At 48.4% G+C, this 14765-nt stretch overlaps 1 protein-coding gene across 2 annotated transcripts in view; it reads left to right on the top strand.

Moving 5' to 3' along the window:
* Positions 1-548: 548 nt before the first annotated feature.
* The window catches only part of LOC135828757 (uncharacterized), a 39165-nt gene continuing 24948 nt past the window's right edge, over positions 549-14765 (top strand). The window contains exons 1-2 of one of the 2 annotated variants that reach the window (XM_065341181.1): positions 549-920; positions 4664-4837. In XM_065341181.1, coding sequence (XP_065197253.1) covers positions 4825-4837 — 13 coding nt within the window. In that variant the 5' untranslated portion in view covers positions 549-920; positions 4664-4824. The remainder of the gene's footprint in view (positions 921-4663; positions 4838-14765) is intronic. The other variant, XM_065341182.1, reaches the window with a different exon arrangement.

Raw genomic sequence — 14765 nt, 5'->3', positions numbered from 1 at the left:
GACTTTGTGCGGGTACGGCCGTGCCAAATAGTGCCTTCTACCGTACCGTGTTTCGTGAGTGCATGAATGACGGCGGCATCGGAGATCCAAATCGGGATGTCCAAGATGTGCAGTTGCAGTAAGGAAATGAAACAATGGCGGACAGCAATGCGAGATTTGCCAAGAAAGAGACGAAGTTCAACAATGGTTTTGTTAGAGGTCTGGCTGAAAAAATTTGCCTTGCAAGTTGACCCAGTAATCTGCTCGGAGGCGACGTCATCTTACCCCTGGTTTATGAGGGTGTCCGCATTTTCCTCAATTTTCTGGCCTGTGAGGCCGTCGACAAACATCACAGTATCGACCTTCAGCCTCCACAAATTGCACATTTCAGCCTCCACAGTGGCTCTGGAGGCTGACGCTTTGAGCTGCCTGGCGGTGCGGAGTTATCCATGATAGGCAGGTAAATATTAGTCAGAATATCAATTGATATATGCCTCGAGGGGGGGGGGGGGGGAGTAGTCACGACACTGAGAGCTTCAAAACTTGCTTCTTACTCCTGGCGAGTTTTTGACATGATGCCAAGAAAAGTACCTTTTGGCATGATACATTCACACTATCACGCAGTATTCTTATCTGTACATGGAAGCACCAATACCCGACCCAACATAACCAGAACAAACAATACCCGACCCAACATAAACAGAACAAACATGAAATACTAGAAACACTCATCAAGCCTCTTTTTGCCCTTTGATCTCTGTTGTTAGTTTGTCGACGGCCTACAGATCCAGCTTATGGGTCTTACAGCAACGGTGTATTCTCCCCACAAGAATTTCTGAATACGCTGACTTTGACATGTAAACAGGGATATGAGGTTCACGGTAACCCGAAGGTGACTTGCATCACAGCACCTTCCACTACTACCCCACTAGCCACATGCGGTAAGATTTCTTGTGTGGTTTTCAGATTGCAAAATCAGTGTTACAACAGTATCCCGTGAGCTTGTTCCCAGCAACTGACTGATTTGGGTGCATGTGTGTTAATTTCATTGTTTGTGAAAAAATACAAATTACAATCGGACGTGCTTCAAATAGACCACATCGCCATTCCATTTCTAACCATCCGCCTCGGTGTGGATAGAGCTAAATCATATTCACTGATGAGACCTTAGTGGTCGAAACAGCGTTGAAAATCGGCTTTCGGTATGACCGTCCATTCAAACACGACTTCGCACTGAGGAGTGTATAATCAGTTTAAACGCTAGTATGAACATTGATGAAGCAATTCCACCTCCTCCATATGCGCTCTCTGGCCGACAATGACATCAGCAACATGACTCCAAGTTGTATATGCTGACAGATATAATTACCTCCAGGCAGCGTTGTTTGGATCACTAAGGTCTGATCAGTGGAGGTTGAGAATAAATAATGGCTAGCATTAATTTGAACTCACATATTTATAGATAGAATGAAGCGAAGAATTGTGATCCCGCGCTTGGAGATACAAGACGGGCTAAGAGGGGCTAAGTGCTTACACATGGTGCAAAATGACACTCCTACATGCCATTAGTGTACTGCGGGCATCATCGATACTTACGCAACAGATTCTAGCACTCTGAGATACAGCAATGTAGCATACTGAAACAAACGGGGAGACAGTTCAGACTTTTGCGCTCCAACAAAGTACTGCAAGTACGCAAGACGCCCCTGGGGCATTTTCTCCGTCAACTTACTCAACACCATACAGAACTGTCATCGCATGATCGGGCGAAAATTCTGCTGTTGTCTCCATTGTTTATTTACGGTTCTCATTACATGGTGTCACCCTTTGAGTACATAAAACACCAGTATGTAAACTGAGAAGAAGTAGCGACGACCCGGCCATTATGGAATTCGATACACCACACCACCACATTGCGCTCTTGGCCGATCCAAACTCTGCACTCATATCACCATCACCACAGCGAGGACAATTCCGGTGTATAAATTGATATTAACAATGACCCTCTAGACAGCTGTTTCGCTCCTCCTGAGCTCATGAGTGGAGGCATGATGTTGAATGAAAGCATAATAGGAGTAGACTGATCTTTACACGGCTACGCAATTGCGCTCATTCGGCAAAGAAACGTGGCATACCCTAGTGACAAAAGTGATAAAAAGTGATAAAAAGGTCAGGTGATAACGACACGCGCTCATGGTTGGGACAGGAACAGGTAGCACGTGTGAAAGAGGGGGGGGGGCAAAAAACAGCCGTCAGTCTAACACCAGAAAGGTTAGGGTGCGTTCTTATATTCTCTAGCTTCTAGAAGAAGAAGAAAAGAGAAGTCGAAGAAACTGGGATTACTCAAGAATGGGTCTCTAAGAATTCGGAGATATTTTGCACATGTCAAGCAAAGTGAAGCGCCAAAGGGGCCGCGATCTTGAGTGATGAATGTATGTGCGTATGCGAAAAGGGAAATGTGTACACTCATGATGAACGCGTGGCTTTTAGCCGTAGTTCGAATACACTGATCCCAAACCGCAGGAATCTCCAAGTTTCAACCACCTCTGAAGTTTGGAGAGCTTGTAGAGCTTTGGAGAGCCTCCTAAAAGTCGGAGAGAATATAAGAACAGCGAACTTTTCGTAGAAGTCTCCAGCTTTTCCGAGAGGTTTTAAGAACGCACACTTAGTTATTGCATGTGCCACAAAAAACAAAATATACTTCCGCTGCTTGTCCCACAGTGACGTGACAGGGAAAGAACAAAGAAGCCAACGCAGCAGCCCCTAAGCAGCAGACCCAAAGGCCCTTGAGGCAATCACTGTCCTGCCAGCTCGTTGCACACAGCCACACCAGGCCGCCATACCTGTTTAACACGTACATTGATGTTGCTTGCGCCTTCTGTCAGCATCTTCCGCCGCAAAACAGCCACTTGACACACCAAGAGGCCGATGGGGCATTCACTCCATTCAGGGCTGTGCTGTGCACAATGCTGCTATATCTTGATCTAGCATTTGATGTTGAGAAACTATCCCGCTTGTCTCGTAATTTCACTCAATGTAAAATTGTAAAACAAATACATCTGGGGTATGATAGATTAGCAAATACGGTTTTAGAGTGATTAGGTGTTTAGGTGTGAACAAGGTTTGCCCAGTCGAGCAAGGGGAAAGAATGTGCATTACACATGCATGGCACGTTTCACTTGGAAATACACAGATATCCATGGAGATAAAGTGGTGCTTTTTCGTTATTCAGTTTTGAAAACATTTCCTTGATCAGTTGATAAACCTTCACAACGTCTCCGTCAGTTTTTAGCGAGGCAGCAATATTAATACGAGGTCAGTGTTCCTGAGCAAAGTGAACCGTTTGCCTGAATCATGCAACTTTCCATGACGAAAATCCAATGCACTGCATCACTGCTTCCCTCATTCCAGGCAACAAGTTCCCAATAGGGCTTGAAATTGATGACGTCAAAACGGCCAGGGAGTAGTAAGTTGACATCAGATTTCTATTTTTGGATCCACTAAGGTGTGACTTTGCTATTGCCTAAGTATATGGGTGCATAGCAACCCACTCATGTCGCATGCAGGTGTGACTTTTATTTCGCCACCAGTTGTAACCCCGCCCGCACTAGCCAAATCAGTCAGTTTCACTAGCTACATCACCATGCTGTGGGTAAGACCGCTTGAAATGTGCTTGGCTCCATACAAAAACTGGATCCAAGTGGATCCAGTTTTTGAATTTTTGAAATTGTTGCTATGCTGTGACGTAGCACTTTCAAGCCCTATTAAGTCTGGGTCGCAGCACGGCTGGAAAAAGCCCTTCTGCTTCCAAGCAGGACTTGAACCTGGTACCCTCTATTTCTCAATCATGGTCTTGGACCACCTCACTATAGCTACCTGCTGTAGTTGGGTAAAGCCTCCGTACTAAGACACAGGGATGTTGTGTATCGCACACCTTTCTCCCATCAACCCCATTGTTTGCAAAAGTGGCTGTACTTTCAAGTACAGGTCTGCTCTCGATATAACAACTCTCACTTGTACATAAACCTCGCTAGTACGTAAAAAAATCGAATCCCGCACCGAAACAGCATCACTCCCATACAAATTTTGTTCTACACAACATAATCCTACATAACATAAACCTCGACATAACACACGCTGCGGCGCGGTCCCCAACGTGCGCACTCTCGATACAACATAATTTCGCGTGCACGGTACGATCAAGTGGTAGATGTAGCTAGCCAATTTAGGCAAGTTTAGTCAGACATAACGTAAACCTCGACATAACACACGCTACGGCGCGGTCTCCAAAGGGCGCACTCTCGATACAACATAAATTCAAGTGCGCGGTACAATCAAGTTGTAGCCGTAGCTAGCCAGTTTAGTCCTATTGTGCATGTATTCTGCGGCATTGATGGTATCTGATGTCGATGGTGGTACAGTGTGTATATGTTTGCACGGTTGAACCCGCCTTGTAAAACCCTTCATTTTGCGGTACATATTGTATTTTACACATGGTTTTCTACATAACATAACTCTCGATATAACATAATTTTTGCGTGGTCTCAGAGAATACGTTATATGGAGAGTGGACCTGTAGTTCTGAGCGCAGGTTTTGAATTGTACTGGGAAGTAGCATATAAACCAACCAAACAACCCACCAACATATTTTCTATATGTTGCCTCTGAACTGTGTTGCTGGTAGCCAAGATATGTCAAAAACCAAGTTTACCAAACGGAATTTTTAAAGGAGATACATTCAATTCCGCATTTGGAAACAATGAACTGAGGGGAGTTTGTAACGATGGCTATACAGCCACACAAACACCTAACGCGACTTGCGACATTTTTGGCACGGTGACTGTGATGGGCAAATGCGGTAAGATATCCTGTGTGTTTCTGATTAAGATTGTATAGTGGTGACAATTGATTTGAGCTTCAAGATTTAGTTTAGCTTTTAGTAAGAGGAATTTCCTGCTATGGCCTTGTGAACGGAGCTCCAAGCAAATGGGAAATTCCAATCAAGTGAGATTTGAGAAGTGCCAAGAAAGAATACATTACAGGGCAGATCTCTAAAGGGTTTGCTATTACGGGGGTTCGCGACGGTTAGCGCCATTTTGGATTTCCGAATTTTTTTCTGAAAAATAATGCCTTTCGGAGTGGAAAAATGGGACGCGATCATGCACAATCGAGTAAGTAGTTTGCCCATGACCTCGCAGCGCGTGCTCGGGTCGAGACAAGATTTGAGGAAGAAGCTCAGCCACTACTACTGGCGGATTTGTTTTGACATTGGCGGTTTTTGGATAGCTTGGTTCTCCTGCTGATGTGTCATGGAGATGAAGATGCGGGAGAGTAATCCGTCACCCACGACGCGACCTTGCATTCTGCGTACTGGACGATTCAAGAAGCCGAGGAGGGGGACGCTTCGCAAGCTCAAACGATCGATCGAGCTCCTGAAAAATGGAAAGGGCGATCTCCACCACCAACGCCACTGGATTCAACTCCCGCGAAGAGGTCGTTCAGTGCCCCTCTTCACGGTCGACGAATCGTTCATCTCGGGTATTTGGCTGTGGGATTGTCTGCGTGCCAGAATCCTGGATGTGGTAAACCTCTGGCGCTCATTGATTGTGTTGAAGAGAAGAGGTACGGCCTGGGTAGTGTACTTGTCATTCCGTGTCAGCAGTGTGGGATGGAGAATTTATAGATACAGTGCAGGGGCGGATGCAGGGGGGGGGGGGTTCGAGGGGTTCGAACGAACCCCCTAAAATTTTTCCGATCATGGTGCGGTTATTATTATTATTTTTTTACAAAAGCCAGGCATGCGAATTGCTCCTAGGATCCTGGCCTTCCGTAGCGCATATATAGCCCGAGCTGAATCATGCAGATGTTACATTGATACATGTACATTGATATGACCCTCAGACGAACACCTTGCCAATAGGCCTTTCCCAAATCGGCCATTTATTTTGGCCTATTCGGCTTTTCGATCGGCTGAAAAAATCGCCAGAATCGGCTGAAAATTTCTGTAAAAGGTGGAAATTCGGCTCTAAATTCGCAGCCACCTTTCGCAGATAATGGCTACAGAAGTTGTATTTGCATCCTATTGAGGCACTAAAACATCAATTTTCGGCGAATTCAGTGCGAAAATTGCGTATTCGGCTAAAAGATCGATGATTTCTCCAAAACCACTATTTTCGGCCAATGTTTCGAACGGCCGATTTGGGAAATGCCCACGGGCCGTGACGCAGGCGCGCACGAGTGGTCATGGCCAGTTGCCCGCGACCCTGCAAAACATATACATGTACTACTTTCACTCAAGCTCATACATGTACGTTGCTGACATCACGCAACTACGTTACTTGTTTGACATGTATGTATAGGATATTGACCAAGACGAGGTCTATATGGGAAATATAGGCCGAGTAAGGGCCCGGTCACACATGCATTGGGGTTTCGCTTCGGCGAGAAGGTTCGGCGGCAGCGAGCCTGGTGTCGCTCCAGCGAAACCACGTGTGTATGGTCACACATGCAAACAGGGCACAACTCCTACTTTGGGGGAAAATGAGAATAAAGTGGACTGTGGTGCATACGGTACGGAGAATAGACGAGGTCAATGACCATCTTGCACGCATTTTTGTTGCATGGACATCATACGCATACAAATTTCTCGTAGCAAGTCCATATACAGCAGACCGTGGTGTTTTCCGCTGAAGCGAATCCGCAGAAGCGACAGTCTCGCTTCGAAAATTTTGGCGGAAGCGGATTGGAGTTTCCGCTGAAGCGGAAGTTCCGCTTTTCGCCGTTGCCATGCCATTTTTCGCTCCTGCGACCTCGCTTCAGCGTATACGCTACTTTCGAGTGCATGTGTGACCGGGCCCTAAAAGACCGAGGTCTGCCGGGGTCTTTTACGAGGCCTATATTTCCCATATAGACCGAAGTCGAGATCAATATCCTATTTCTCACGATTCCTTTGCCATAACCCCAAAATTAGAAACTTTAGGAGCTATTGTAACCTTTTTAGTATAGCATTTGTGGCAAAAACTCAATATTTCACTGTGACCAAGGAAGATGATTCCTGGAAATCGGTGAAGCTGCTGGGGAGTATGCTAGGCACAGCAGAAGACATAGCAGCTAGAGTGTCTGCTGCAAATCGGGCATTTGCAGGCATTCCATGGAAACGCCACAACCTGAATTCCAGGCTGTGTATGTTTTCCTGCCTGATATTGCCTGTCTTGCTGTATAATTGTGCGCTTTGGACCTTATCGCAAACATTAACCGACGTCGTCAATGTATGGCACCGGAAGAAACTACGTACCATCATTGGTATCACGTACCCACAACGAATCTCGAACACAGCGCTGTATGCCAGAACCGAGCAGACCCCACTATCCCAAGTCTGCAGGCAACGGAGACTGCTGTGGTTCGGCCAAGTAGTGAGGGAAGGCGAAGAATCGTCCTCTTTCCAAGCCCTCCTAATGTCGATCAACACAACAGACATACGACGACCCCGAGGACGGCCACGTCTGAGATGGATCGACGTTGTCAAGAAAGACTTACAATGCATTAATCTGTCGCTTCTGGATGCTGTGCAATCTGCTTCTGATAGAGCTGCTTGGCTCGAAATTGTTAACAGATGCGTTGACCTCATGCAATGAGTGAAATGCGAACTGTCATTATTATTATTATTATTTGTACTATAGTGTACATAGGATGTTGCCTATTTTGGGTACAAGACTGTAAGAACAACAGAGTTCAGCATCTGCAGCACAGTGGCTGGGTGGTATAAGGGGTTGCTTGAGATTCATAGTGTTGTGGGTTCGAATCCTGCTTGTTCTCTTCCTTTGTCTTCTTTCTTTCAAATTTTCTTTTTGAAGTGGAGAGAAAAATTCTAAGTCCCTCCAAAGTCGAAAGATTACAATGCCTAAGTGGTCGATACAAGCGGTCGATATTGCGGCGATATGGGTAATATAGGACCAGTCAAAGATCACGAGAATTAGTGGAGGTCGATATAGAAGAGTGATAATACGTATCTAATATTGACTGAGTACGAGGTCAATATAGGAATTAAAAGCCGAGTAAAAGACCGAGGCGAAGCCGAGGTCTTTTACGAGGTTTTTATTTCCTATACTGACCAAGTACGAAGTTTTTTTTGTTTTGTTTTTTGTTTTTTGTTTTTTTGAAGTAGTAAAAGCCTCTTTTACGGGCGAACAAAACACAATTTGCCATGGCGGAAGGATTGAAAACAAATCACATAATGATGACGTCGCATGTGATCAGAAAGCAAGAGAAGCATAGCATAGTCCGCACAATCACGGGGCAAGGCTCAACGGGACACCCTAGCCTCCACGACAGCCAAGGAGGCACAGCCATCCATTGGAGGCTGCCAAACTCGGCGAGCCCCACGCAGACACATGACACTCGAACGCAGCAGGGCGAAAGACAGCCTGCAGCGGAGGTGGGCAATTAGCACAGAATACGCCTCCCTCCCACGTAGCGACTGGAGATGTGCAATCCGGCTCACCAGTGCAGCGGCACCCTTGCCGCATCCTCCGGTGGAAGAGAGCACAAAGGGGAGAAAAGTGGATCGCTCCACTTCTCGGACTCTTCCGATCATATCGACGCCGTTTCTCTTGTTCATGGTGCCGGTAGCAGCCAGAGAGAGAGGAGGTGCGGTTCGAAGACGCATAAGGGTTGAACACCCGTACATCAATAAAAGTGCGTTCGAACCGACCCCCCCCCCCCCCCCAAACTCCACTGGCCACCACATCCAAACGAGCTTGATCCTCGGTTGATGCTGACCGGAGCTGAAACTGCTCCCCAGTCAGGGGTTGGAGATGTGGCTCCACTGCGACGTTGTGGGCGACACCCTTCAATGAGCTTGCCAGTATGTCGCGCACCTCGTTGTGGCGGATCGAGGGGAACCCACCGAAAGGACAGGACAAGGCGTGAGCAGTGGTGAATGCCTTCTCGCAAACACAGGTGGTGGGCAGGCGAGAAGGCGTCCAACCGTAACGGAGGCAGAGGCCATCCCGGAATTCCCCCTTCGACAAAGCGAAGCCATGGCGAGCGATGGGTCGGCAGGAAAGCCAGCTTGATGCTCCCTTCTCCTCTGCCAGACTGATAGCGAGATCGAGTTCGCTGTGTTCGGTGCCAAGTACGAAGTCAATATTAGATTTATCACGACAAACAGTCCGTATTTCAAATTCCAAAACGATAACCTCATGAATCCCGGTTTTATGATCGCACAACCGTTGCACCACCAACTAGTACCTACTCATGCAGTGACAATGCTGCACTAGGCACGTGCACCGTTCAACTGCGCGACCCCTAAGCAGTCAAATATAAGCAGTCAATATAGCCCTATAGAGTGAAATATGCAGGAATATTTGACTCCTTAGGTATGGCAAAATCTATGTGAGTCAATACTAAGAGAGTGATAATGTTTATTACATGTCAGGTGACCGTTTCCAGGTCTACAGCCAATCAGCGACCAGATAGAGCGGGCAATATTTCTCCATACAAGCCCGCTCAGGCGGTCCAATATTACACGATATTGCCCGGCATTTGACCCCATACACACTGTACACATACACATACAAGTAGGTGCTTATGTAGATGTAATATCAGTTGGATACATGTGCCTCGCAGGTTTTCGTAGTACCATGATCCCGAATTCCACGTGTGAAGGCAGTGTACGTTGATGAGTACATCAAATTAGGGAAGTACGAAGTATGCATGTAATAAATGTGTTATTAGCCTCGTATTACGGGCAATACCGGCTACGATATTGCCCTGATACTCGGCTAATAATGGTGTACTAGCTGTGCTAGTACTTGTTAGCAACAATCCGAACTAGCGCACACACTGCACTGCATTGCTTTGTACTGCATTCAAGACTGACGTCATGCGCTTTGTTTTGCTGCGTAATCACAAATGGCACCAGCCCATTTTTGCGGAAAAGAAAAACAAATCTTGCTTGCCCTGTTGTGCTCTTCCAGACAACGGATCGTGCTTCAGCAGTGTTTCTTTTCCTTTCGTAGCTTTGCTGCCAGCCCGATTGTCACCTCGACACTGTATTTCTTCAGTATGTCTGACCTTACTGTCGACACTGTCAAGGCAATGCCTTGCCAAGCCCTCCGCGGCGAGCCTTCTCAGCGCGGCTTGAATCCGAAAGGAAACTTAGTAAAAGTATTTTACAGGACCGTTTGCTGGCACAACTAGCCCTTGGTAGTGAGGTCTGCTCCGGCCAGGAGAACCAGCAACATGACAGTGCGGACACGGCTCGCGAGCCCAGAAGCCCGACGTGCACCAATGCCTCCTCCGCCAGCTCAGGTGACGCGGGCTCAACGGATCTCTGCGCTCCCGTACGGGACGAGGTGTAGTCGGCTTTGTCGGCCGCCATTTTATTATTATCGGAGAGCATTCACTCTCGGCGCCGCTCCTCACCCAAGGCCAAGGCAATGCGGCAGCTGCCGCCACTACGCCAGGCCAAGCTCCTGTAACCCACCCGATCAGCCACCTGCACCAGCTGTGCCCAAGGCTGTGCAAGAACGTATCTTGCGAGGGGAGTTCGTAGATTTTTCAAGTTTGTTGCCTGAAATTCTTGATCACTTCCGGCCCAACATTCCGGCTGGTGCACAGCCCGAATAACGATAGCCAGCTAAATATCGTTGAGTCGGATGACGCGAAGCAGGTGCGTCGCAAGGTTCATGATAATTACACATGTAACTACCCGGCTCGAGGCATGGACCACATACATGTCTGTTATCACGGCTGCTGCCCTACACCGCACTGCTGAACTGATTGCGTACCAGCAGTTGATCCTGACTGCTAACTGCCAGTTCTTCCCAAGCGCGTGGCTAGAGTACGACCGCCAGCTGCGGATGCTCGTGGCCCAGTAACCAGGCACGAAGAGGTTGGACACCATCGACGTGAACCTATGGCAGATAGCTGTCACAGGCCATGCACACCCAAAATGCGCTCAATGTAAGACGGTCCATCCAGGGGCGGTTTGTGTCCTTTTCGTCCCGAAGCCAGCAGCATTTGCCTCCAGTGGTCGCAACCATACCAGCGACGGCCAAGAAATCTGCCGCAACTTCAATGGAGGTCGCTGTTCTTCGTCGCCGTGCCGCTTCTCCCACACCTGCAGCCAGTGTGGCAAGGACCACCCATGCATCATGTGCAACCAGCGGCAGCGCGGAGCCAATTGGCCACCCCGCCGCTCCTAGCAGAATGGCTACTGAATCGCTTGACTCGGTACGTAGCTTCTTTCCTATACACTCTGCAGACACCACACTGCTAGCTGACCACTTTGCCCGCCTGTTACGTAACCACTCAGATCAATCATGTGTTGCGTATGTTCTCCATGGCCTGCGCCGTGGCTTTACTCTTGGATCTGCCGGCCAACACGACATTTCGGTTTTCTCTAATAATCTACCATTGGCTTTCACTCACTCGGCATTTATATCCGAGCAATTAGCTGCTTCCTGCGCCCGCAGCGAGACCACAGGCCCATTTCCGTCACCTCCATTTCAGTTCATGCGCTCTGGTATTGGTGCCATCCCCAAAAAGAACGGCAAGCCGCGAATGACCCACCATCTGTCTAGTCCGGAAGGCACCGGCGCGAACGACAGCATTCCTGCCGAGCCGCTCTCTCTGCACTACGCGAGCATTGACAACGCGATCAACATCATCATGTCATGCCCACAGCCTGTGTAGTTGTCCAAGCTCGATGTACGCAGTGCATTTCGGCAGATCCCAGTCCGCCGTCAGGACTTCGCTGGGAAGGCTCCTACTACTACGAGCGCTTTCTGCCTTTCGGCCTCCGCTCCAGCCCAGCCGTCTTTGACTCAGTAGCCACAGCAGTCAACTGGATCATGCAGCACGAGTTTGCTATAGATCACCGGCTTCACTACCTCGATGACTTTCTCGATATCTCCACTGGTTTGGCTGCAGCCAACCAGCAACTCACCATCCCCCTCCGGGCGTTCACATATCTCGGCACTCCTCTTTGCTCCATCCCAGCTCGAAGGGCCATCACCATCATTGACCTTCCTTGGTATTGTCCTAGACTGCGAGCGCCACGAAGCTCGGCTACCAGAGGACAAGCTGTCCGAGATCCGTGCGCCACTCATGGCTACTATCAGCGAGCGCAGCATCGGCCAGCGTCAACTCGAGTCCCTCCTGGGGAAGCTCACTTTTGCTGCCCGAGTCATCGTTCCTGGACACACATTCATGCGTGAACTATGATCAGCGTGCCCTGAACTGTATCTGTGTATGCGAGTGCGGTGCATAAAGCCCACCTTGAGAATGGGTTTGCTGGCCCCTTAGTAGATGCGTGGCTTCTGAAGAGGGTGTTGAAGGGCATCCAGCGATGCCATGGTACGGCTGCACTCACCCCTCGCCTTCCTATAACTATGCCAATCCTACGACACCTGACGGATGCACGCCGGAAAAGTAGTATCCTGAATGGCCATGACAAGCTGCTCTGCCAAGCCGCCATGCTGCTTCTTTGGATTTCTTCGGTGCGCTGAATTCACTAATGGCATCACACGGGGCTGTACTAGCTCCCCTGGTGACGGACGCCTGCAACTCTTCCTGCTTTCATCCAAGACGGACCCATTCGGTAAAGGCGTTACTAGTGACATTGGCCCGTCTGTACCGCCGTACTGCCCGGTCCGTGCCATTGTTAGCTACCCATCTGTCACTCGTCGCGAGGGACCGGAGCAACTCTTGTTCGTACTCTCGAACAGACAGCAGCTGACCAGGCAGTCATTCACAGTAACAGTATGGTCTCTTGTCTCTGCGGCCGGTGTACCATCCCAGTCGAACTACTCCGGGCATTCGGTCCACATTGGTGCAGCCACCACTGCTGCTATGGCTAGTGCCCCCGACTCCTTCTTCCGAGTGGCAGGTCAGTGGAAAGAGCGATGCGTGTCTACGCTACATCCAGACTACAACAAGCGCATAGCGCCAGCTATCATCCCGGCTTGCTGCCATGCCATGGATGCCATGATCCCCAACTCGGGTGAGTAATGAGCTAATGAACTCTAGCTGCGCAATGCTTGCCTGTGCTGACATTAATTGACCCTTGCTGTGCGTCAATAGTGCTTAGCTAACGGAGTGCTGGTTTCATGGGTCCACTCTCACAACTGGTGTTATCTAGCTATTTGCTGCGGCTCTGCCTTGCGCTATATTACATCCATTTAGCATTGCAGCTCTACGTTGAGCTAACAGCAGCTCTACTTTGAGCTAACAGCAGCTCTACTTTGAGCTAACAGCAGCTCTACTTTGAGCTAACCGCAGCTCTACTTTGAGCTAACAGCAGCTCTACTTTGAGCTAACAGCAGCTCTACTTTGAGCTAACCGCAGCTCTACTTTGAGCTAACAGCAGCTCTACTTTGAGCTAACAGCAGCTCTACCTTGAGCTAACAGCAGCTCTACTTTGAGCTAACAGCAGCTCTACTTTGAGCTAACAGCAGCTCTACTTTGAGCTAATCGCAGCTCTACTTTGAGCTAACAGCAGCTCTACTTTGAGCTAACCGCAGCTCTACTTTGAGCTAACCGCAGCTCTACTTTGAGCTAACCGCAGCTCTACTTTGAGCTAACCGCAGCTCTACTTTGAGCTAACACCAGCTCTGCTCTGAGCTAACACCAGCTCTACTTTGAGCTTCAAACCAGTTGTTTCGAAACCAGCACTCCTCAATCCAAAGATGCCTCTTTGTTGACTTGTTTGTGTGAGGGATGGGGCTAATGGTGTACTAGCTGTGCTAGTACTTGTTAGCAACAATCCGAACTAGCGCACACACTGCACTGCATTGCTTTGTACTGCATTCAAGACTGACGTCATGCGCTTTGTTTTGCTGCGTAATCACAAATGGCACCAGCCCATTTTTGCGGAAAAGAAAAACAAATCTTGCTTGCCCTGTTGTGCTCTTCCAGACAACGGATCGTGCTTCAGCAGTGTTTCTTTTCCCACCATCCCTCCCTATCCAACTTATTCACACCATCATAATATTATCGTACCCACTAACCGGGTCCACTCTCACAACTGGTGTTATCTAGCTATTTGCTGCGGCTCTGCCTTGCGCTATATTACATCCATTTAGCATTGCAGCTCTACGTTGAGCTAACAGCAGCTCTACTTTGAGCTAACAGCAGCTCTACTTTGAGCTAACAGCAGCTCTACTTTGAGCTAACCGCAGCTCTACTTTGAGCTAACAGCAGCTCTACTTTGAGCTAACAGCAGCTCTACTTTGAGCTAACCGCAGCTCTACTTTGAGCTAACAGCAGCTCTACTTTGAGCTAACAGCAGCTCTACCTTGAGCTAACAGCAGCTCTACTTTGAGCTAACAGCAGCTCTACTTTGAGCTAACAGCAGCTCTACTTTGAGCTAATCGCAGCTCTACTTTGAGCTAACAGCAGCTCTACTTTGAGCTAACCGCAGCTCTACTTTGAGCTAACCGCAGCTCTACTTTGAGCTAACCGCAGCTCTACTTTGAGCTAACACCAGCTCTGCTCTGAGCTAACACCAGCTCTACTTTGAGCTTCAAACCAGTTGTTTCGAAACCAGCACTCCTCAATCCAAAGATGCCTCTTTGTTGACTTGTTTGTGTGAGGGATGGGGCTAAGTATATAATATAACCTAACCAGTTGATTATATGGGAAATATAAACCTATATTGGTTTATATTTCCCATATATTCAACTGAGTAGGTTATATTATGCTTATACTGGGCTGATATACAAACTCCCCTCTCCCCCACAAGGGTAGAGATTGGAATTCCAACCCACAACCATGGCTCGACG

The sequence above is a fragment of the Sycon ciliatum genome, chromosome 12 (genome assembly GCF_964019385.1).
Source record: "Sycon ciliatum chromosome 12, ocSycCili1.1, whole genome shotgun sequence".
Lineage (NCBI taxonomy): Eukaryota > Metazoa > Porifera > Calcarea > Leucosolenida > Sycettidae > Sycon > Sycon ciliatum.
This window is presented reverse-complemented; position numbering and strand designations above follow the sequence as displayed.